This window comes from Macaca nemestrina, chromosome 17 (genome assembly GCF_043159975.1).
Source record: "Macaca nemestrina isolate mMacNem1 chromosome 17, mMacNem.hap1, whole genome shotgun sequence".
NCBI lineage: Eukaryota > Metazoa > Chordata > Mammalia > Primates > Cercopithecidae > Macaca > Macaca nemestrina.
In genome coordinates, this window is record NC_092141.1 from 61,084,589 (window position 1) to 61,107,988 (window position 23,400).

General features: G+C 48.6%; 3 protein-coding genes across 8 annotated transcripts in view; 2 read left to right on the forward strand and 1 right to left on the reverse strand.

The window, feature by feature from the left end:
* LOC105472310 (src kinase associated phosphoprotein 1) overlaps window positions 1-3,620 on the forward strand; it is a 320,592-nt gene extending 316,972 nt beyond the window's left edge. The window contains exon 15 of the transcript XR_011615785.1: window positions 3,421-3,620. The gene's annotated coding sequence lies outside the window, so the exon portion shown is untranslated. The remainder of the gene's footprint in view (window positions 1-3,420) is intronic.
* On the reverse strand, window positions 22-13,821 carry LOC105472311 (sorting nexin 11). 3 transcript variants are annotated; one of them, XM_071083016.1, is made up of 8 exons: window positions 13,557-13,685; window positions 10,652-10,711; window positions 9,646-9,700; window positions 9,067-9,153; window positions 8,330-8,430; window positions 4,002-4,097; window positions 3,616-3,828; window positions 22-1,531 (listed from the first exon to the last, which is right to left on the reverse strand). In XM_071083016.1, exons 3-8 carry the CDS (start codon window positions 9,685-9,687, stop codon window positions 1,258-1,260), a joined length of 813 nt encoding a protein of 270 aa, XP_070939117.1. In that variant the 5' UTR covers window positions 9,688-9,700; window positions 10,652-10,711; window positions 13,557-13,685; the 3' UTR covers window positions 22-1,257. The 3 variants fall into 3 exon arrangements, with proteins under 3 accessions (XP_070939117.1, XP_070939118.1, XP_070939116.1); XM_071083017.1 differs by lacking the exons at window positions 10,652-10,711; window positions 13,557-13,685 and adding an exon at window positions 13,799-13,821; XM_071083015.1 differs by lacking the exon at window positions 10,652-10,711.
* Window positions 13,687-23,400, forward strand: part of LOC105472307 (chromobox 1) — a 43,353-nt gene continuing 33,639 nt past the window's right edge. The window contains exons 1-3 of one of the 4 annotated variants that reach the window (XM_071083018.1): window positions 13,687-13,823; window positions 15,102-15,219; window positions 20,692-20,775. In XM_071083018.1, coding sequence (XP_070939119.1) covers window positions 20,705-20,775 — 71 coding nt within the window. In that variant the 5' untranslated portion in view covers window positions 13,687-13,823; window positions 15,102-15,219; window positions 20,692-20,704. Of the gene's footprint in view, window positions 13,824-15,101; window positions 15,220-20,691; window positions 20,776-22,931; window positions 23,140-23,400 lie in introns of those variants that run through there. The other 3 variants (XM_071083019.1, XM_011725433.2, XM_071083020.1) reach the window with 3 other exon arrangements.

The following is a 23,400-nucleotide window of genomic DNA, read 5'->3' on the forward strand; positions in this document are numbered from 1 at the left end:
ACACAAATTGCAACAACAATCTTAAATACTTGCATTTTATTTCAGGCCAAAGCCCCTCCACTCTGAACTAAATGCCATGACAGTCCCACAGCATAGGCTGGTAGTAAAAGAGCCCACAGACAGGGTAGGATAGTGAGAGGAGGGAGGAGTGGGTGAGAGGCAGGGGAAGAATCACACAAGCAAACCTAAGAGTAAAGCAATGCAGAATGCCTGTGGCACTCGGCTCCTACCAGCTCTGGCTCTCAGTGGAGATGAAGAATGGCAGCAGGAGGAGAGAATGCCTCATTGTCTGAAGGAGAGCGTGTTGTTCCTCATCTCCATCCCCAGAGCCCTCTCTTTCAGGCAGGCAGAAACAAAGCCCTCGCACCCCCACTGGACTGCTCAATACAGCAGAGATGCTCGCGGTGGAAGCCCTGGAGGCAGGGAGCTGTTACCAAAGGAGAAGAAAAGGATTCAAAAAAGAAAGGAGCCCACTCTAACCCTGCAGAAAAGATAGCCACGTCTCCGCTTTATAACCAGAAGAGACAGTGACAGCCCCGACAGTCTTTTCCAAAATAAAGGCTCCTGGCTGTTGTTGTTTCTTCTGGCTGTGGCCAGCCACTTCTCTCTCAGGCATGACCATGAGCTGTTGTGCAGGTCTCAGGCTCCACTCAGCCAGGCTAAGGTCTCGGGACATAAATCCCCAGCAGCAGAAGTCACAGCACCAGTTCCATTCAGTGGTATCATTGAAAGAAAAAGCAAGGAGGTGGGAGAGTAAATATTCATCCCACTGTCCATGCAAGAAGGTAGGCAAGAGGCCAGCCTCCCAGAAACAAAGTGCTCTAGGGCTACAGTAGAAACTGAAGCCAGCCAAGATGGGGATACAACACAACCACTCCCGTTGGGACAATGTTCAATATGGCAGCTTAGAATTGCCACATACAGGTCCCCAAAACTGGTCACCTGAGGAGATACTCCTGGTCCTACATACAAATGACCTACAGAAACTCAGCCCCCAGGAGAGTAATATGGGGTTCTGTTCAAAATCAACAGCCCCTGGGCCTTATGCTTAACTTACAAACATCTGCACAGTATTTATTCCCATGGAAGAGGCATACGGGGCTGTTATGACTGACCTCTGTCAATCAGCCCAAGCAAAGGCGACTAGAAGACACTAAGCAGCCCAGCCTCCCACAATACCTGCCCTGTGCCCAGTCCCACCTGAGTAAGTCTCCTGGCCCGTATCTTCTCTGACCATCTCAGAGCAGAACCCAGAGCTCACTTTTCCAAAACTGTTTCTAATTGACCAGGGTCTAAAGGCACAGCATGGTCTCCTCCCACAGCCCTCCTCACAGACTGAAGAGTGGAGGTTCCCTCATTGGGTCTTCCAAAATCACAGCATAAAGGTGAGGAGAGGGGTGGGAGAGTGGGACTTTCCAAGGAAGGAACCTCAGAGTCAACAACTGGAGCCCACACTTCTAAACGGTCCTTTTCTTCACTGGGAGGTGGTGAGGGAGAGTTCCTCCTACCCGATCTTGGAAGAAAGCAGCAACTGGAAAAGAGTGAGAAAAGGAAAAGAAAGGTATGAACAGCTTGGGTAACATAGTGAGACCCCATCTCTACAAAAAAATAAAAATAAATTAGCCACGGATGCTGGCACGTGCCTGCCCAGCTACTCAGGAAGCTGAGGCGGGAAGATTGCTTGAACCTGGGAGGTCAAGGCTGCAGTGAGTTATGATCACACCACTAAACTTCAGCCTGGGCAACAGAGTGAGACTCCGTCTCAGAAAAAAAAGAGTATGAACATATAAACAAAAATGAATGGAAGGGAAGTCTCTCTGAGCCTATTCTGACTCAGGAGGCTGCCCAATTAAAAAAAAAAAAAAAAATGGCTGGGCATGGTGAATTATTTGAGTCTGGGAGGTGGAGACCATCCTGGGCAACCTGGCGAAACCCTACCTCAATTAAAAAAAAAAAAAAAAAAAGACTGGGCACGGTGGCCCACACTTGTAATCCCAGCACTTTGGGAGGCTGAGGCAGGCGGATCACAAGGTCAGGAGATCGAGACCATCCTGGCTAACACGGTGAAACCCTGTCTCTACTAAATATACAAAAAATTAGCCGGGTGTGATGGTGGGCACCTGTGGTCCCAGCTACTCGGGAGACTGAGGCAGGAGAATGGCGTGAACCTGGGAGGCGGAGCTTACAGTGAGCCGAGATCATGCCACTGCACTCCAGCCTGGGCGACAGAGCAAGACTCCGTCTCAGAAAAAAAAAACAGATAAATGCAAGTGAATGGATAAACAAAATGTGGTTATTTAGCCATATAAATGGACTGTTATTTAGCCATAAAAATGGGGGAAAAAAAGGAGAAAAAAGAGCAATGAAGTAATGATGCATGATAAAATATGAATGAACCTTGAAAACATTATGTTAGATGAAAAAAGCCGGTTACAAAAGACCACAAATCATATGACTCCATTTGTGTAAATGTCCAAAATAGACAAACGCATAGACACAGAAAGTAGACTAGTGGTTGCCAGGAGCTACGGGGGAGGGAAGGACAGGGGAGTCACTACTCACGGGTACAAGGTTTCTTTTGGGGTGATGAAAATGTTCTAAAATTGGCCGGGCGCGGTGGCTCAAGCCTGTAATCCCAGCACTTTGGGAGGCCGAGACGGGTGGATCACGACGTCAGGAGATCGAGACCATCCTGGCTAACACGGTGAAACCCCGTCTCTACTAAAAAATACAAAAAACTAGCCGGGCGAGGTGGCGGGCGCCTGTAGTCCCAGCTACTCGGGAGGCTGAGGCAGGAGAATGGCGTGAACCCGGGAGGCGGAGCTTGCAGTGAGCTGAGATCCGGCCACTGCACTGCAGCCTGGGCGGCAGAGCGAGACTCCGTCTCAAAAAAAAAAAAAAAAAAAAAAAAAAAAAACAAGAAAATGTTCTAAAATTGACTGTGGTGGCTGACAGTTATACAACCCTGTGACTATATTAAAAACTACTGAACTGTACCTAAAAAGGTAAACTTTATGGCAGGTAAATTTTATGTCAATAAAGCTATTAGGCCAGGCACGGTAATCCTAGCCAGTAATCCTAGCACTTTGGGAGGCAGAGGCAGGTGATCACCTGAGGTCAGGTGTTCGAGACCAGCCTGATCAACATGGCAAAAATCCCATCTCTACTAAAAATACAAAACTTAGCCGGGCGTGGTGGCACTTGCCTGTAATCCCAGCTACTCAGGAGGCTGAGGCAGGAGAATCGCTTGAACCCAGGAAGCGGAGGTTGCAGTGAGCCAAGATCATGCCACTGCACTCCAGCCTAGGCAGAAGAGTGAGCCTCTATCTCCACAAAAAAAATAAAAATAAAAATAAATAAGGGAGGGAGGAGGAATAAAATACCGAATAAATGAGAAAGCTTTCCCTTCTCTCTCCCCAGGTTTCAGTAGGAGCTCCTGCTACCCAGTGGTAGGTTAACACAGACCCACCTGGATAGAAAGCCACACACCCAAAGAACAAGATCTCTTGAAAGGCTACCAATGCTATGACATTACTTTCCCTAACAAATGGACACCTCTCTGGTCCAGGTTATAGCAAACCTAGCCCCTGCTACCTCAAAGAGTACTCCAGTTACCTCTTAGGCTGGTCTCCTTTAGCCAGGTGAGAAGAGCTCTGCCTCTCTTCCTGGGCCCAGCCACAGTTTGACATAGCATATCGAAGAATGGCATCAGACACAGTCATGGTGCTTCGGCCCTGGACACAGGCTTCTATCTCAGGCACTGAGAGCTGGCTTTGCAGGAAGAGGTGCAACTGACTGTCGGACAAGAGAACCACACTCTGCAGGACCCTGGGGAAAATACAGGTAGCACAACACAGAGCATCACCCTGAGGAACTGCTCTCCATTCCCCATCCTCTGAAGAACTTCTGGTTACCTGAGCAGGGAGCTCCATCCTGCCTGGCACCTCCCTCCACCCCGCCTCCACCCTCAGTGGCCAGCACCAGCCGTTCTGTCCACTCACTTTTCAAGGAAGTGCTGCAGACCTTGTCGTCGCTTCTCAATGAACTCATCTGAGGTGCCGAAGAAGGTTGACTTCCCAGGAAGTTCAGGAACAGGCCTGTGGAGCCACATGATATAACACCCACGATAACTCTAACATCTAAGATAGTCATTCTAGCCTCTGATCAAGGAAATACCTTGAAAACAAGCCTCATCAATACAATTAGCATTTTTTTTTTTTTTTTGAGACGGAGTCTCGCTCTGTCGCCCAGGCCGGAGTGCAGTGGCGCGATCTCAGCTCACTACAAGCTCCGCCTCCCGGGTTCACGCCATTCTCCTGCCTCAGCCTCCCGAGTAACCAGGATTACAGGCACCCACCACCACGCCCAGCTAATTTTTTGTATTTTTAGTAGAGACGGGGTTCACCGTGTTAGCCAGGATGGTCTTGATCTCCTGAACTCGTGATCCACCCGCCTTGGCCTCCCAAAGTGCTGGGATTACAGGTATGAGCCACGGCCCCTGGCCACAATTAGCTTTTAATAAGGGGTGGTGCTAACATTGACTGACTGCATGCCAAGTGTCAAGCCAGACTGTGCTAAATGTTTTATAAACATTATTTCATTTAGTCATCCCAAAACCCCATGAGAAAGATATTAGTAAACTCACTTTAGATCAGAGAAGTTAAGTAAATTTCTCACTGTTACACAGCTAGTAAGCGGCAAAGCTCATATCGGAACCAGGTCTATGACTATAAAACCCATGCTGATACATTATTTTTGTCTGTTTGATTTTAGAGACAAGGTATTGCTTTCCAAGCTGCTCTCTCCAGGTTGCCCAGGCTGAAGTGCAGTGGCATAATCATGAGCATAGCTCACCACAGCCTCAAATTCCTGGGATCAAGTAATCCTCCTGCATCAGCCTCCAGAATAACTATGACTACAGGCACGTGCCACTGTGTGCACCTAATTTATTTATTTACTTAGGTATCTGTAGAGACAGAGTATTGCTCTGTCGCCCAGGCTGGTCTCAAACTCCTGGCCTCAAGTGATCCTCCTTCTTTAACCTCCCAAAGCACTGGAATTACAAGTGTGAGCCACCAAGCCCAGCCACACTATGTTGTTTATGAAACCCACTCCCGGCTAGGTACCGTGGTTCATGCCTGTCATCCTAGCACTTTGGGAGATTGAGGTGGGCAGATCACTTGAGCTCAGGAGTTCAAGACCAGCCTGGGCAACATGATGAAACCTCATGTCTCCTTTAAAAAAAAAAAAAAAAAAACAGCTGGGCGCAGTGGCTCACGCCTGTAATCCCAGCACTTTGGGAGGCTGAGGCGGGCAGATCATGAGGTCAGGAGATAAAGACCATCCTGGCTAACACTGTGATACCCCGTCTCTACTAAAAATACAAAAAATTAGCCGGGCATGGTGGCATGCGCCTGTAGTCCCAGCTACTCGGAAGGCTGAGGCAGGAGAATGGCGTGAACCTGGGAGGCGGAGCTTGCAGTGAGCTGAGATCACGCCACTGCACTCCAGCCTGGGCAATAGAGCAAGATTCCGTCTCAAAAAAAAAAAAAAAAAAAAACAGGCCGGGTGCGGTGGCTGACGCCTGTAATTCCACCACTTTGGGAGGCAAATGCGGGTGGATCATCTGAGCTCAGGAGTTCAAGACCAGCCTGGCCAACATGGTGAAACCCTGTCTGAATTGCTTTAAACAGGAGGCAGAGGTTGCAGTGAGCCGAGATCGCACCATTGCACTCCAGCCTGGGCGATAAGAGTGAGACTCTGTCTCAAAAATAAAAATACAAAATACAAAAAGTAGGCTGGGCGCGGTGGCTCACACCTGTAATCCCACCACTTTGGGAGGCCAAGGCGGGCGGATCACCTGAGCTCAGGAGTTCGAGACCAGCCTGACCAATATGGAGAAATCCCATCTCTACTAAAAATACAAAATTAGGCCAGGCATGGTGGCTCACGCCTGTAATCCCAGCACTTTGAGAGGTCAAGGCAGGCGGATCACCTAAGGTCGGGAGTTCGAGACCAGCTTGACCAACATGGAGAAACCCATCTCTACTAAAAATACAAAAACTTAGCTGGGCATGGTGGTGCATGCCTGTAATCCCAGCTACTTGGGAGGCTGAGGCAGGAGAATCACTTGAAACTGGGAGGCGGAGGTTGCAGTGAGCTGAGATTATGCCATCGTACTCCAGCCTGGGCAACAAGAGTGAAACTCTGTCTCAAAAAAAAATTTTTTTTAATAAATAAAAATAAATATACATAATTAGCCGGGTGTGGTGGCACATGCCTGTAATCCCAGCTACTCGGGAGGCTGAGGTAGGAGAATCGCTTAAACCCAGGAGGTGGAGGTTGCGGTGAGCTGAGATTGAGCCATTGCACTCCAGCCTGGGCAACAAGAGCGAAACTCCATCTCAAAAAAAAAAGAAAGAAAGAAAAAAGAAAATTAGCAGGGCTTGGTGGCGCACCCCTGTAATCCCACCTACTCAGGAGGCTGAGGAAGGAGAATCACTTGAACCCCAGGAGGTGGAGGTTGCAGTGAGCTGAGATCGCGCCGCTGCACTCCAGTCTGCTGGACGGGACAGGAGCAAGACTCCATCTTAAAAAAAAAAAAAAAAAAAAAAAAAAAAGGCCAGACACAGTGGCTCACACCTGTAATCCCAGCACTTTGGGAGGCCAAGGCAGATAGATCATGAGGTCAGGAGTTGGAGACTAGCCTGACCAAAATGGTGAAACGCCGTCTCTACTAAAAATACAAAAATTAGCCAGAAGTGGTGGTGTGCACCGGTCATCCCAACTACTCAGGAGGATGAGGCAGGAGAATCCCTTGAACCCGGGAGGCAGAGGTTGCAGTGAGCTGAGATTGCACCACTACACTTTAGCCTGGGTGACAGAGTGAGACTCCGCCTCAAAAAAAAAAAAAAAAAGAAAAAAAGAAATCCACACAAACCATCAACTATTGTTTTTAAAAAGGAAGAAACTGGCCGGGCGCGGTGGCTCAAGCCTGTTAATCCCAGCACTTTGGGAGGCTGAGACGGGCGGATCACAAGGTCAGGAGATCGAGACCATCCTGGCTAACACGGTGAAACCCCGTCTCTACTAAAAATTACAAAAAACTAGCCAAGTGAGGTGGCGGGCGCCTGTAGTCCCAGCTACACGGGAGGCTGAGACAGGAGAATGGCATAAACCCAGGAGGCAGAGCTTGCAGTGAGCTGAGATCCGGCCACTGCACTCCAGCCTGGGCAACAGAGCCAGACTCCGTCTCAAAAAAAAAAAAAAAAAAAGGGCCTGGTGCGGTGGCTCAGTCCTGTATAATCCTAGCAATTTTGGGAGGCTGAGGCAGGCGGATCACCTGAGGTTGGGAGTTCGAGACCAGCCTGACCAACATGGATAAACCCCATCTCTACTAAAAATACAAAATTAGCCGGGAGTAGTGGCGCATGCCTGTAATCCCAGCTACTCAGGAGGCTGAGGCAAGAGAATCACTTGAACCCGGGAGGTGGAGGTTGCGGTAAGCCGACACTGCACCCGAGCAACAAGAGCAAAACTCAGTCTCAAAAAAAAAAAAAAAAAAAAAAAAAAAAACATATTTCCCAGCCAGGAGCGGTGGCTCACGCCTGTAATCCCAGCACTTTGGGAGGCCGAGACGGGTGGATCACTTGAGTCCAGCAGTTTGAGACCAGCCTGGCCAACATGGAGAAACCCCATCTCTACTAAAAATACAAAAACTAGGTAGGCGTAATGGTGGGCACCTGTAATCCCAGCTACTTGGGAGGCTGAGGCAGAAAGAATTGCTTCAACCTGGGAGGCGGAGGATGCAGTGACATGAGATCACGCCGTTGCACTCCAGCCTGTGCAACAGAGCAAGACTCCATCTCAAAAAAAGAAAAAAACATTATTTCCCAGCTGGGCCTGGTGGCTCACACCTAATCCCAACAATTTGGAAGGCGAAGGCAGGACTGCTTGAGTCCAGGAGTTCAAGACCACCCTAGTAACATAGGGAGACCCCCATCTCGACAAAAATATTTTCCAAATTAGGCAAATGTAGTGGCATGCACCTGCAGTCCCAGCCACTCAGGAAGCTGAGGTGGGAGGATTGCTAGAACGCAGGAGGTTGAGGCTGCAATGAGCCATGAGGGCGCCACTGCACTCCAGCCTCCGTAACAGAGCAAGACCCTATGTCAAAAAAAAACACAAAAAACCCAAAAAACAAAAAAAGAAACAACATATTTCCCAATTTCCTTAGTGCCTGGTATGTTGCAAGTTCTGTTCATTGTCAACTCCAGTACCTACATAAGCACCCAAAACAGACCCAAGAAGGAAGCAAGAGCAAACTCACACCAAACCAGCATTTCTCTGTAGCTGCTTTCTCAGCCACACAAACTCACGGTAGCGGCGCCGCACACAGGAAGTCTTGGCAGTAAAGGCTTTGCTGTTGGTCTATACATGAAAGCACATGAAGTACATGAAAAGGGTTTAGTGGAAAAAAGACAAGTTCACATAAGCTCCCTATCACTGCTCTCACTGAGGAGCCATGCCATCAGGCCACAGACCTGATCAGGTCCCCAACTAGAACAAAGTGCCACCAGACAGCCCAAAAGCAACTCAAAGACATACCTCAAACTCTCTTTCCTTTCCTCCCTCCCTTTCTTCCAAGTCTTCTGTCTCGGGTCCACCAGAAACACTCAAAAATAGGTTACACCTTGCCGTGTGCGGTGGCTCACACCTGTAATCCCAGCACTTTGGGAGGCCAAGGAGGGTGGATCACTTGAGGTCAGGAGTTCAAGACCAGCCTGGCCAACATGATAAAACCCCATCTCTACTAAAAAAATATATATTCAAAATTAGCTGGGCATGGTGGCACATGCCTGTAATCCCAGCTACTTGGGAGGCTGAGGCAGGAGAATCGCTTGAACCCGGGAGACAGAGGTTGCAGTAAGCCGAGATCACACCACTGCACTCCAGCCTGGGCAACAAGAGCAAAACTCCATCTCAAAAAAAAAAGGGTTACACCTCAGTACAAGCCCCTCAGCTCTGCAGAGCGTTGACCCCAATACAGAAGCTTGATGCACTCACATGAAGGAATATCTTATAATCCACATAAGAGTTCCAGGAGCCCTCATTCTGCACTCGGGGGTCCTGAACACGCACTGTAATCACCTCCTGTAGGTAAGAAAAACTCCCTCAGCTTCAGCTACAGAGCAAGGCAGCTCTGACAACACAGGTTGCTAGATTTTTCCACCCAACACCAACTTTCATTCATTCAACACCAACTTTCATTCATTCATTTCATTCATTCACTCAATTCAATCACTCAATTCAACAAATTTTTACTGAGCCCCACTACGTGTCAGACACTATTCTAGGCACTGGGAATAAAGCATGAACAAGAGACATAAGTCCCTGCCCCCATGAAGCTTACATTCCAGTATATTCCAATCAATGGAAAATTTAGTCAGAATGGAACCCCATTTCCTAGGAATGCCTCTGCTATTGATTTCTTTCTCCTGACTTTATTTTGAGCTCATCAGAACCACCAAAGTAATACTGCAGGAAGAACACTACTGAGTAATGATTTGCATCTCTGTGTCCTCTTTCCTCCTAAATCCCCTCCCCAACTTTTACCTACCTGTTCTCTGGAGACCACACTCTTACCTCCTGTTCTTGGTTCTCCGACATCCTACACCAAAAGCCCATTGGAAGAAAACATCTGATGAGGGACAGAGGATACAGGATCAAGATTAGTATGCCTCTGTTCTTACTATTCTTTACCAGGGAAAACCCTGAAAGTTTTTAATAGACGACCGTGGGGAAACCCAGGCAATACTTTTTGTTTTTGTAAAACTTAAGAGGAAGCAAAAAAAAATACCCATTAGCTCAATGCCAAGCTAAAAGGCCCTGGGGAATTTGCCTCCCTTCTCAGACCAGGCCCTCAACTAGGCCACCTCTCCCCAAAGGGTGTTGGAGTCTACAGAAAGTTTGTCACATGCAGCCAAAACAGGCAGGTCCAGATGTAAAACTTTTGCCTTCAAGAACGCAGGCATAACAGGGTCTGGTGAGCACTCAGATCACAGCTTTGAAAGCGAGCCTAACAGCGCCCCCTCCCGGCTGTCTAGAGACAACCAAGTCCCCACAAACACCAATGCTTCTGCATTTCTCCCAGTCTCACTAACACCAGTCACCTCCTCACAGGTGAATCATAGAGCTAGAGCAGTCCAAGGAGCACCTGAGTGGGTTGCCCAGTTGGGACCTTCCCTGTATCCAATCCATACTCTGGAACCCAAGCCAACTGTTCTAATGACTTCCTCTCCTGACATGCCATCCGGTTTGTACTTCTGCCCAAGCACCCCACAGCTGCACAGGTCGACCCAGGATGCATTCTGCTCCTTTGTAAAGATTCATTAAAGCCTCAGCCCTGATTTTCCCCAATGTGGCAGTTTACATGTATAGCGACATCACCCACTCCGACAAGGGGACCATGAAGGCTGCAGCACAGGGTTACTCAAGTCCAATGGGGCCCATGATGTCACCTTCTGTTAAAATACAGCACTAATCTTGTTACTTCTAGAACTATTCCAACAGCATCCACCCTGGCTGCCGCCTCCACCCCCTTCTCTCTTAAGAGCGGAACAATAAGGTTTAATTTCCCTTTCCAATTTACCTTGAAATGAAAACTGACTTCAGCCAGTATGTACTGCCAACAAATGATCCAGGCTGGCTCCTGGGAAAACAAGACTATCTCTAATATCTCTGAGCCCTCCCTCTCCTTCCCCCATACCCATTCACATACGCACTCATTTTTACAGTCCCACAATTAATTTTAAACACATTCTCTTATTAGTTCTGCCTTACCATTAGAAGACTGTGTAATGAGTTTCCTTCTATTTTATGTTTTGCTAACACAAGACTAACATTTCAAAAGAAGGGGAACTTGTTTACACCATGAAATCAGCAAAGCAAACAGCTTTTTCAGTTCTCTCCAATATACCAGAAGTATCTCCACAGACAGACACTGCATGCAGAAACGAAGCTGCATGGTCCATGACAAAACTGGGCTACACGGTGTTGAGCAAACCCAAGGTTTTGTGATTGCAGTACCATCTTAAATGGTATTCTTGCTGACAATCTGATTTTTATCTGATGCAGCCACCACCTTCAAGGGGTCCTGAACTGAAAGGTGGGAAATTCCAATTCCAGAACAACCCATATATGACATTCCAGATATTAGTCAAATGTCTGAGACCAAAAAGAGCAGACCCATTTGCTGTGAACAATTAACCTCCTTAAGTTGTTTTTTTTTTTTCTCTTCTCTTTGCAGGCATTCGATAAACTGCCTGCACAGGAGCAGAGAGTTAAATACTCTGAAGTGTCTTTAAACAAAACCAACAATGGGAAAGACGATGACAAGGGAATCACAGTCATCCACTCAGTGGAGATCATACATCTTTTGTACCTTGAAAAAGGTTGGTCAAATTCAGGACCATAATTTAGTAACGAAATGATCATCATACACTTGGTCTCAGGAAGAGTTTGCATAGGGCCCTGCACTACTTTCATGAAGAAATTCTTCTTTCCTTTGGGGCCAATACCACTCAGAAACAAATAGCTGTGAACTGGCTTTTTTTTAAAAAAAAAAAAAACCTCCAGAGGCCAGCCTGGCCAACATAATGAAACTCCGTCTCTACTAAAAATACAAAAAATTAGCTGAGCATGGTGGCAGGCGCCTGTAATTCCAGCTACTTGGGAGGCTGAAGCAGGAGAATCACTTGAACCCGGGAGGCGGAGGTTGCACTGCACTCCAGCCCAGGTGACAGTGCGAGACTCCATTGTCAAAAAAAAAAAAAACCCTCCAGATGGGCCAGGTATGGCGGCTCATGTCTGTAATTCCAGCACTTTGCGAGGCCCAGGCAGGCGGATCACGAGGTCAAGAGATCAAGACCATCCTGGCCAACATGGTGAAACCCCGTCTCTACTAAAAATACAAAAATTAGCTGCGCGTGGTAGCGCGTGCCTGTAGTCCCAGCTGCTTGGGAGACTGAGGCAGGAGAATCAGTTGAACCCAGGAGGTGGAGGCTGCAGTGAGCAGAGATTGCACCACTGCACTCCAGCCTGGCAACAGAGTGAGACTCTGTCTCAAAAAAAAAAAGGAAGAAAGTTGCAGTTGTAACTGTCCTTAAAAACACTGGGCCGGCGCAGTGGCTCCTGCCTGTAATCCAGCACTTTGGGAAACTGAGGCGGGCAGAACACTTGAGGCCAGGAGTTCGAGAACAGCCTGGCCAACACGGCAAAAACTCCGTCTCTACTAAAAATACAAAAATTAGCTGGGCATGGTGGCACGGGCCTGTACTCCCAGCTACTCGGGAGACTGAGGCATGAGAATCGCTTGAACCCAGGAGGCGGAGGCTGCAGTGAGCCAAGATCACACCACGGCACTCCAGCCTGGGCGACAGAGCGAGACCCTATCTCAAAAACAAACAAACAAACACTGGAACAAATACAAAAACCTAGACACCAAGTAGTAATTTCTAGCAACCACTATTCTTCATTAGATTCCTCCCCACAGATACCACTCCTCAAAAGAAAAAGCTCAGTTCTGCCTCTGGAGAAGAAGCAGAAAGTTCCTAACTTTAGTTCTATAATCTGGGAGATGGATCTGTACGTCATCCAAATAAGGCTAGAGTCAGTGACCATAGCTAATTACATAACTCGGTGTTAACTACATTTCCTGGGCCCTTTCAACCACATCTGAAGTTTCCTTCACTTTCTTCACCTGTACCAGCACCAGTAGCGCTGGTGAGTACCCAATTGTTTGCTGTTTACAAAGTAGATTCATCGTAAAGCTTCTAATATAGTAACAATACAAGGCTTTAGTCTCACCATTTATTTTCTCTCCCATTTAAACAACTTCAAGAGACAGGTTAAGAAAAAAATCAGGTGATTAAAGTAGATGGAACTACTGAGACTACCGTCCCTTCTTACTCAATCTTGAGCCCTTAGTGCCAGATGGCAGATAGCAATTCAAAAAGCTCTCCCTCCAATTATAAATATCACACGTACTAGATAGAGGAAGCTCCCAGTTCTGACGAAGCTTTGTGTGATCTCAACCAAGCAGTTATGCTCCATCTTTTTGTCCATCTCTAACCTACTCCTTTCACTTGGAAGGTAATTAACAACGGCGACCACAATCTACCGCAAGTCTCCCGTGTCCACGTAAAATACTCGCCATTGCCCCCAGTCTTAGCCGTTTAAGTAAATGTCCCCAGTCTTTTACTACGATCACTCCTCCTCCATTCGCAACAAACTAGGACCGAAAGGTCCACATGATCCTTCTTCCTTTCCGATTAAGCCTGGGGAGTAGGAAGTGAAAGATATACTTTGAAGGTAAACTGAAAAGTCGGTTTTTGGATCCCCAGCAAGCCCTTGCCTTAATGCCGGGTGGTAAGAGAGTCCCTCCCTAGGATGTAAAGCGATGCCACCATCCCGAGTGCCACTACTGACGCTCAAGCCCACGCCCCCTCACCTGAGCGCAGCCCCTACTCCCCGGGGCCCCGCCCACGCACTCTCACCTGAGAACAGCACCAGCTCCCCACAGCGACACCGCCCGCGCCCCACCATATAGCCAGATCACGGCTTCTCCTTCCGGGTGAGTCGCCGGTGCCCCAGTGCACGACGGGAGACGCCCTAACCCCGGCTGCCCAGGACGCCCCGCCTTTACAGGCCCGGGCTCTGAGTGGGATTCCCGCTTCCGAACGGCGCAGTTCCGCTTGCCAAGGCCCGGGACTGGAGTCGGGATCCCCCCTCCACTCACTTGGGACGCTAGAGAGTGGACGCAGGTGCGGGGTGAGGGACAGCGAATGGGCTCGGATATCCAATCCGGGGCCGCGTTCCGCCCACTGTCAGGGGAAGCCAATCAGCGGCCAGGGGGCGTCTGCAACGGTCAGCCAGTGGGTCGCGAGAGCAGAGGGGTGTGAGGGGGTTGTTACTCTTGTTCCCTTAATGCGAGGTACGGTCTGCAGTGTGGGAGGTTCGGGGCTTTAGGAAGCCCACATCCCTGGATCCTCACTAAGTCTCGAGAGTCACCATTGGAACCTCGTAGTTTGTTGTTCCCCAGCCGATTCCGATTCGTAAAGCCACTGACCGATTGTCAGAGTGAAAGCCAGACTCGAGAGGGTCCGGCGACTCAGATGGCTCACACCAAAACAAACTCGAAGCAGCATCATGCAGCTAGGGAGCAAGAGAAAACCGTTCAATGTGTTGAAGACTTTTGCGATGGTCTTTTAACAACTTATTTAAAGATAATTTCAGCAAGTCTAGCGCGGTGGCTCACGCCTGTAATCCCAACACTTATTAGAGAAGCCGAGGCGGGAGGATCGTTTGAGGCTAGTCTTGAGACACGCCCTACCAATTTAGGGAGACTCTCGTCTCTGCAAAAAAAAATTTAAAAATTAGCCAGGCGTGGTGGCATGTGCTTGTAGTCCCAGCTACTAGGGAGGCTGAGGCAGGAGGAAGGCTTGAACCAGGGGTTCGAGGCTGCAGGGAGCCCTGATCTCTGCAGAGCAAGACCCTGTCTGAAAAAAAGAAAAACAGCTAAAAGGAAGAAAAGAAAGGGGCCGAGCACGGTGTCTCACGCCTGTAATCCCACCGCTTTGGGAGCTGGAGGCGGGTGGATTACCTGAGGTCAGGAGTTCGAGACCAGCCTGGCCAACACGGTGAAACCCTGTCTCTACTAAAACTACAAAAATTAGCTGGGCATAGTCATGGGCACCTGTAATCCCAGCTATTCAGGAGACTGACGCAGGGGGATTGCTTGAACCCAGGAGTCGGAGGTTGCAGTGAGCCAAGATTGCCCCATTACACTCCAGCCTGGGAGACTCCATTGTAAAAAAATAAAAATAAAAAAAAATTAAGGAAGATAGCTGGATTCTCATATGTGCTTCCCCTTTCTCTGTTGTGTTCTGTTGTTTTGGTACCTTAAGAAAATTCAGCCTTAAATAGATATGTAGTTGAGAAAAGGAAGAGTATATTTAGCCTTCTCAAACAATTTTGAATATTCTTCTTTGATACTACCCAAATTCAACAAATGGTAACTTTTCTTTGTTTTTTTGAGACAGGTTCCTGCTCTGTTGCCCAGGCTGGAGTGCAGTGGCAGGATCACAGCTTACTGCAGGCTCAACCTCCAGGGCTCAAGTCATCCTCCCACCTCAGCCGTTGGAGCTGCTGGGACCACAGGTGTGTGCCACCATACTCGGTTAATTTTTTTAATTTTTATACAGATAGAGGCTCCCTATGTTGCCGAGACTGGAAGTGTTTATTTATTTATTTATTTATTTTTTAAGTACACACCACCTTGGAGATGGAGTCATTTCTTAAAGGTTAAGTGGGCCGGGCGCAGTGGCTCACGCCTGTAATCCCAGCACTTTGGGAGGCCGAGACGGGCGGATCACGAGGTCAGGAGATCGAGACCATCCTGGCTAACACGGTGAAACCCCGTCTCTACTAAAAATACAAAATTTTTGTATTTTTACAAAATTTTTAAAAATACAAAATTTTTGTATTTTTGTATTAGTCTCTACTAAAAATACAAAAAACTAGCCGGGCGAGGTGGCGGGCGCCTGTAGTCCCAGCTACTTGGGAGGCTGAGGCAGGAGAATGGCGGGAACCCGGGAGGCGGAGCTTGCAGTGAGCTGAGATCCGGCCACTCACTCCAGCCTGGGCTACCGAGCGAGACTCCGTCTCAAAAAAAAAAAAAGGTTAAGTGCAGGCCAGGCGTGGTGGCTCACACCTATAATCCCAGCACTTTGGGAGGCCGAGGCGGGTGGATCACAAGGTCAGGAGATCGAGACCATCCTGGCTAACACGGTGAAACCCTGTCTCTACTAAAAATACAAAAAATTAGCCAGGCGTGGTGGCGGGCGCCTGTAGTCCCAGCTACTCGGGAGGCTGAGGCAGGAGAGGCAGGAGAATAGCGTGAACCCAGGAGGTGGAGCTTGCAGTGAGCCGAGATCACGCCACTGCACTCCAGTCTGGGAGACACTGCGAGACTCCATCTCAAAAAAAAAAAAAAAAAAAGGTTAAGTGCAATAGGGAGTCTGAAGCCATTTAAAAAATACTGGTACAGAATTATGCAGATCAGTCAATGTTAATGCATTTATTCAATGTAAAAAAAATCACATTTATTAAATTCATCACTGATCTCATCAGGAAAGTCTCAAGAAACTGCATACTGACTAGCTGGGATTACAGGCACGTGCCACCATGCCCAGCTAATTTTTGTATTTTTAGTAGAGACGGGGTTTGACCATATTGGTCAGGCTGGTCTTGAACTCCTGACCTCATGATCCACCCGCCTCGGCTTCCCAAAGTGCTGGGATTACAGGTGTGAGCCACCATGCCTGGCCTCACATGTCTTAATATTAAGACAGCCTCGACCTCCTGGGCTCAAGTGATCCTCCTATTCAAGCCTCCTAAGTAGCTGGGACCATAGGTGTATGCCACCATGCCCGGCTAATTTTTTATTATTATTTGTATAGATGAGGTCTCACTATGTTGCCCGGCCTGGTCTTGAACTCCTGAGCTCAAGCAGTTCTCCTACCTCGTCCTTCCAAAATGCTGGAATTACAGGGGTGAGCCACTGTGCCCATTTTTCTTTTCATTTCTTTTTATTTTTTATTTTTTGATTTTTTGAGATGGAGTTTTGCTTTCGCTCTCATCTCCTAGGCTGGAGTGCAATGGTACGATCTTAGCCCACTGCAACCTCTGCCTCTTGGGTTCAAGCAATTCTCCTGCCTCAGCCTCCCGAGTAGCTGGGATTACAGGCATGCGCCACCATGCCCAGCTAATTTTTTTGTTTATTGGAGGCAGAGTCTCGTTCTTCGCCCAGGCTGGAGTAAAGTGGTGCGATCTCGGCTCACTGCAACCTCCTTCCCCTGGGTTTCAAGCAATTCTCCTGTCACAGTCTCCTGAGTAGGTGGAATTACAGGCGCCTGCCACTACGCCTGGCTAATTTTTGTATCTTTAATAGAGACAGGGTTTCACCATGTTGGCCAGGCTGGTCTGGAATTCCCAGCCTTAGGTGATTCACCCGCCTCGGCCTCCCAAAGTGCTGGGATTACAGACATGAGACACCAAGCCTGGTTTTATTTTTTTTTTTTTTGAGACGGAGTTTCACTCTGTTGCCTAAGCTAGAGTGCAATGGCACAATCTGTGCTCACTGCAACCTCCGCCACACAGGTTCAAGCGATTCTCCTTCCTTCAGCCTCCTGAGTAGCTGGGATTACATGTGCCCACCACCATGCCCTGCTAATTTTTGTATTTTTAGTAGAGACAGGGTTTTATCATGTTGGCAAAGCTGGTCTCGAACTCCTGAACTCAGGTGATCTGCCCGCCTCGGCCTCCCAAAGTGCTGGGATTACAGGAGTGGGGCATCACGACACCGGCCTAGGGTATTTTTTTTTCCTTTTTTTGAGACAGAGTTTCACTCTGTTGCCCAGGCTGGAGTGCAATGGCGCAATCTCGGCTAACTGCAACTTCTGCCTCTCGGGTTCAAGCCATTCTGCCTCAGCCTCCCAAGTAGCTAGGATTACAGGCATGTACTACCACACCCAGCTAATTTTTTGTATTTTTAGTAGAGCTGGTGTTGGCCAGGCTGGTCTTGAACTCGTGACCTCAGGTAATCCACCCGCCTCGGCCTCCCAAAGTGCTGAAATTACAGGCGTGAGCCACCGCAACCGGCCAGATATTTTTCAACAGTAGTTTCTAACACTTGATAATGGGGCCAATCCTTATCATACCTGAAATGCTAGCAAATGATAAGCACTTCTCCAGCACTGATCCCTTAGCAGAAGAAAACCAATCAAACTCAGGGCTATGAGTGCATAATTTGAGAAGTGTATATTTTAATTAGAGTCCAGTTACTACCAGGAAATCGCCCTGAGAATCGGATTTACCAGCGGTAACAGAGAAGTGATAGCTTTAAGTTTATTTGCATTTTATTTTATTTTATTTTATTTATTTTTTTTTTTTGAGACGGAGTCTGGCTCTGTCGCCCAGGCTGGAGTGCAGTGGCGCGATCTCGGCTCACTGCAAGCTCCGCCTCCCGGGTTCACGCCATTCTCCTGCCTCAGCCTCCCGAGTAGCTGGGACTACAGGCGCCCACAACCGCGCCCGGCTAATTTTTTGTATTTTTAGTAGAGACGGGGTTTCACCGTGGTCTCGATCTCCTGACCTTGTGATCCGCCCGCCTCGGCCTCCCAAAGTGCTGGGATTACAGGCGTGAGCCACCGCGCCCGGCCTATTTTTATTTTTTTGAGACGGAGTCTTGCTCTGTCGCCCGGGCTGGAGTGCAGTGGCCGGATCTCGGCTCACTGCAAGCTCCGCCTCCCGGGTTCACGCCATTCTCCTGCCTCAGCCTCCCGTGTAGCTGGGACTACAGGCGCCCGCCACCTCGCCCGGCTAGTTTTTTTTGTATTTTTAGTAGAGACGGGGGTTTCACCGTGTTAGCCAGGATGGTCTTGATCTCCTGACCTCGTGATCCGCCCGTCTCGGCCTCCCAAAGTGCTGGGATTACAGGCTTGAGCCACCGCGGCCGGCTATTTGCATTTTAAAAGAGGGTACTTGTTAACCTCAAATGAATACATCTTTAACAACAGAATATCAAGTAGTGGTCAAAATGAAACAAAGAATTTCAATGTGGAGGAAGATATTTTTAAAGTTCTATACTTCCTCTACTCCTTTTATCATATCTCAGAAGCAGCCATCTAATGAATCTAAAAGAGCTACTATTTACTGAGTGCTGTCTATAAGCCGTTCCTTTTATTCATCATTACTGTTAATCCCATAGACATGCTGTAAAGAAGGTCTAAAATAATATTTTCCTTCTCCATATTATTCGTGATTTTCTTTTTTATTTTTCTTTATTATTTCTTTTTTTTTCTGAGACATGGTCTTGCTCTGTCACCCAGGTGGAGTGCACTGGCAGTGAAATCATAGCCCACTGCAGCCTCAAACTCCCTGGCCCAAGTGATCCTCCTGCCTCAGCATTCTGCGTAACTGGGACTACTGGCGTGTACCACCACACCTGACTTTTTTTTTTTTGTAGATACAGGGTCTCACTATATTGCCCAGGCTAATCTCTAACTTCTGGCCTCAAGCAATCCTCCTAGCTCGGCTTCCCAAAGTACTGGGATTATAGGCATGAGCCACCTCACCAGGCCTACTTGTGATTTTAGAGACTGGATGTGACAGATGCATTTCCTGTGGACATGAGCAATATCGTTTCAAATATTGTCTTGAGCAAGATTATGATGACTGAGTTACCCTTATAAGAAAAGAATCGAATCAGCCGAGGGCAGTGGCTCACGCCTGTAATTCCACCACTTTGGGAGGCCAAGGCGAGCAGATCATGCGGTCAAGAGATTCAGACCATCCTGGCCAACATGGTGAAACCCCATGTCTACTAAAAATACAGAAAAATTAGCCGGGTGTGGTGGCACACACCTGTAATCCCAGCTACTCAGAGGCTGAGGCAGGAGAATCGCTTGAACCCTGGAGATGGAGGTTTCAGTGAGCCAAGATCGCGCCACTGCACTACAGTCTTGAGTGACAGAGCAAGAGACTCTGTCTCAAAAAAAAAAAAAAAAAAAAAATAGGCCAGGCGTGGTGGCTCACACTAGTAATTCCAGCACTTTGGGAGGCCACGACCCGGGCGGTGGGGGGGTTTCACAAGGTTAGGAGTTCAAGACCAGCCTGAAAACACAGTGAAACCCCATCTCTACTAAAAATACAAAAATTAAGGCCGGGCACGGTGGCTCACACCTATAATCGTAATCCCAGCACTTTGGGAGGCCGAGGTGGTGGGACCATTTGAGGTCAGGAGTTTGAGACAAGCCTGGCCAACATGGTGAAACCCCCTCTCTACTAAAAATACAAAAATTAGCCAGGCACAGTGGCGGGCGACTGTAAACCCAGCTACTCAGGAGGCTGAGGCTGGATAATTGCTTGAATCCGGGAGGTGGAGGTTGCAGTGAGCCGAGATCTCACCACTGCACTCCAGCCTGGGTGACAGAGCAAGACTCAGTCTCAGGAAACAAAAAAATTAGCTGGGCATGGTGGTGGGCGCCTGTAATCCCAGCTACTCGGGAGACCGAGGCTGGATAATTACTTGAACCCGGGAGGTGGAGGTTGCAGTGAGCCACTATCATGCCACTGCACTCCAGCCTGGGTGACAGTTAGACTCTGTCTCAAAAAATAATAATAAATAAAATAAAAATAAACCAGATGTGGTGGCTCACGCCCGTAATCCTAACACTTTGGGAGGCTGAGGCAGCTGGATTGCCTGAACTCAGGAGTTCGAGACCAGCCTGGGCAGCATGGTGAAACCCCCGTCTGTACTAAAATACAAAAAAATAAGCTGTACGTGGTAGCGTGCGCTTGTAATCCCAGTTACTTGGGAGGCTGAGGCCGGAGAATTGCATGAACCCGGGAGGGGGAGGTTGCAGTGAGCCTAGATCTTGCCATTGCACTCCAGCCTGGGCGACAGTGCAAGACTCTGCCTCAGGAAAAACAAAAACAAAAACAAAAAACAACCCACTCATTAATAGTAGCTACTTAACATTACAACTAATTTTCTCATCATTATCATCATTCAAAAACAGTACACTACAGGAGGAAGTGAGTCGATGCTTCTCATTTGCTTCTTCATAGAAACCCAGCCCAAATGTTTCAGGAAGAATTGCTGTCTTTGTGTCCAGAGTTGGTTCCTTCCGGTGGGTTCGTGGCCTCCCTGAGGTAAAGAATGAAGCCGCGGACCTTCACAGTGTTAAAAACAGCTCTTAAGCTGGCAGGGACCCAAAGAGTGAGCAGCACCAAGATTTATTGTGAAAAGCAAAAGAACGCGAAAGAACAAAGCTTCCACAGCGTTGAAGGGGACCTAACCAGTTGCTATTGCTGGCTGGCGAGAAAGTGGGGCGGGGGCGGGGGCGGGGGCGGGGGCGGGGGTGTGTGTGAAGAAGGGCCCAGGTTTTACACCCTTATTTGTCCTCACCCATTTTCCATTTATGTCCTATCAGAGTGCCCTTTTTTCAGTCCTCCCCACGATTGGCTACTTTCAGATTCCTGCTGATTGGTGAATTTTACAGAACGCTGATTGGTGCATTTTACAGAGTGTTGATTGGTGTATTTTACAGAGTGCTGATTGGTGCATTTTACAATCCTCTTGCTAGCTACAGAGGACTGATTGGGAGGTTTTTATGGAGTGCTGATTGGTGCATTTTACAATCCTTTTGTAAGACTAGGTACAGAGTGCTGATTGGTGTTTTACAATCCTCTTGTAAGACAGAAAAGTTCTCCAGGTACTCACTTGAAGCAGGAAGTCCAGCTGGTTTCACCTGTCCTCTTCTCTGTGCTTTCTTGAAGCTCTTTTAACTAAACTCTTATTATGATGTTGCTGGGCTGGGTTCTTCCTACATGACAGTTCTCCAGAGCCCTGAACAGTGCCTGCATCAGCAAAACTGTCATAAATGCAAACTCCTGCCCTGAACAGTGCCTGCATCAGCAAAACTGTTTTATAAAAGCAAACTGCTGCCTTTTGGGGTAGAGTGCAATAGAGTTTCCCTCTTCCTCCTGATTAGAAGGATACTTTAAAATTAAAAACAAAACAAAACAAAAAAAAACTTTAGTTATATTGTGGCTTAAAAACATGGTTTTTTCCTAATTGTGTGTTTCATTGGGATGATTGAGTGAAAGGTGCTGACGGAGATTAATGACACTGAAAAAGGTGGGCACAAATGACAATGAAAAAGGGGACATTTTTGTGGTGCAGCCAATAAAAAGGGGGAAATTTAGGAAGCTATGAGAGGCCTACGGGGGGACCTAACCTACTCTAGGGAATCAGGGAAGACCGGGAAGGGGAAATAATCTTAACACTGAGCAGGATTTTTTTTTTTTTTAAGACAGAGTTTCACTCTTGTTATCCGAGGTTGGAGTGCAATGGTGCGATCTCGGTTCACTACAACTTCTGCCTCCTGGGTTCAAGCGATTCTCCTCCCTCAGCCTCCCGAGTAGCTGGGACTACAGGTGCCTGCCACGATGCCCAGCTAATTTTTGTGTTTTAGTAGAGATGGGGTTTCACCATGTTGGCCAGGTTGGTCTTGAACCCCTCACCTCAGGTGATCCACCCACCTCCGCCTCCCAAAGTGTTGGGATTATAGGCTTGAGCCACCGTACCGGCCTAAGTAGGAATTTTACAGAGATTTGAGGAGGTAGAGATTTGAGGACTAAGAAATCATTGGAAATTTGAGGCAGCGGAGATACGATAAAGTTCTGGTGAAGAATCTGAAATTCAAAAATTTTGAGGATGTGAATTACAGAACTGTCCAGAAGTGGTTGATTTTTGGGGGCCAAGCATCAAAGGGGCTCGCTTATGAAAATCTTATGTTCTAATTTTCTTTTCTTTTTTTTTTTTTTTTTTGAGATAGAGTCTCGTTCCATCGCCCAGGCTGGAGTGCAGTGGCTGGATCTCGGCTCACTGCAACCTCCGCCTCCCAAGTTCAAGCAATTCTCCTGTCTCAGCCTCCTGAGTAGCTGGCACTACAGGCGCCTGCCACCAGGCCCGGCTAATTTTTGTATTTTTAGTAGAGACAGGGTTTCACCTTGTTGGTAAGGCTGGTCTTGAACTCCTGACCTCAGGTGATCCACCCGCCTCGGTCTCCCAAAGTGTTGGGATGACGGGCGTGAGCCACCGTCCCTGGCCCATGTGTTCTAATTTTCTAGGTTACAACGCTCTACGCTGCAGTCTCTCCACCGTTACAGTTTAAAAACTAGAAATCCCTACCACCCTCGCCTACTGTGCGTGCGCGGCGCACTGCGCTTCGGGCCTTGTAGTCTTGGACAGACCCCCGAGGCCCATGGTGCCGTGCGGCGGGTCGTCGCGCCTGCGCGATGCAGGCGGCGGGCAGCGCAGAGTGCGAGGCTCTTTTGTTCGGCTGAGGGGAGGGCCGTTGGCTGGGGCCTGCGGTACGCCGCTTCAGTGAGGGGCTCCACTGCGGCCACCCGGCTTGCTGCCTTCCTGGGCGCCACTCCCCCAGGCGACCCGACGCGACGCGCCAGTAGCGCAGCACCGATTCCTCTCGGGCTCTTGGGCGCTGCTCTGAGGTGAGGAGCCCGCTGGAGGCGGGAGAGCTGGGGGAGGGGGCGCGGCGGCGGCGGCGGGAGCCCTGCGTTAGGGGCCGCGCTTTCTAGGCGGAGGTTAGGAGCGGGGAGCGCGCCCGGGTCCAGCGTCCTGCTTCTCCGCTTCCCGCGCTGAGCTCTCCGCCTGGCGCTGAGGCGTCCGTGCCAGCTGCGTGAAGGATGGAGAGGGCGGGGTGCGAATCCTGAGCCTGAGACTAAAGCGCTTCGGGGTGGGCCGAGCACTTG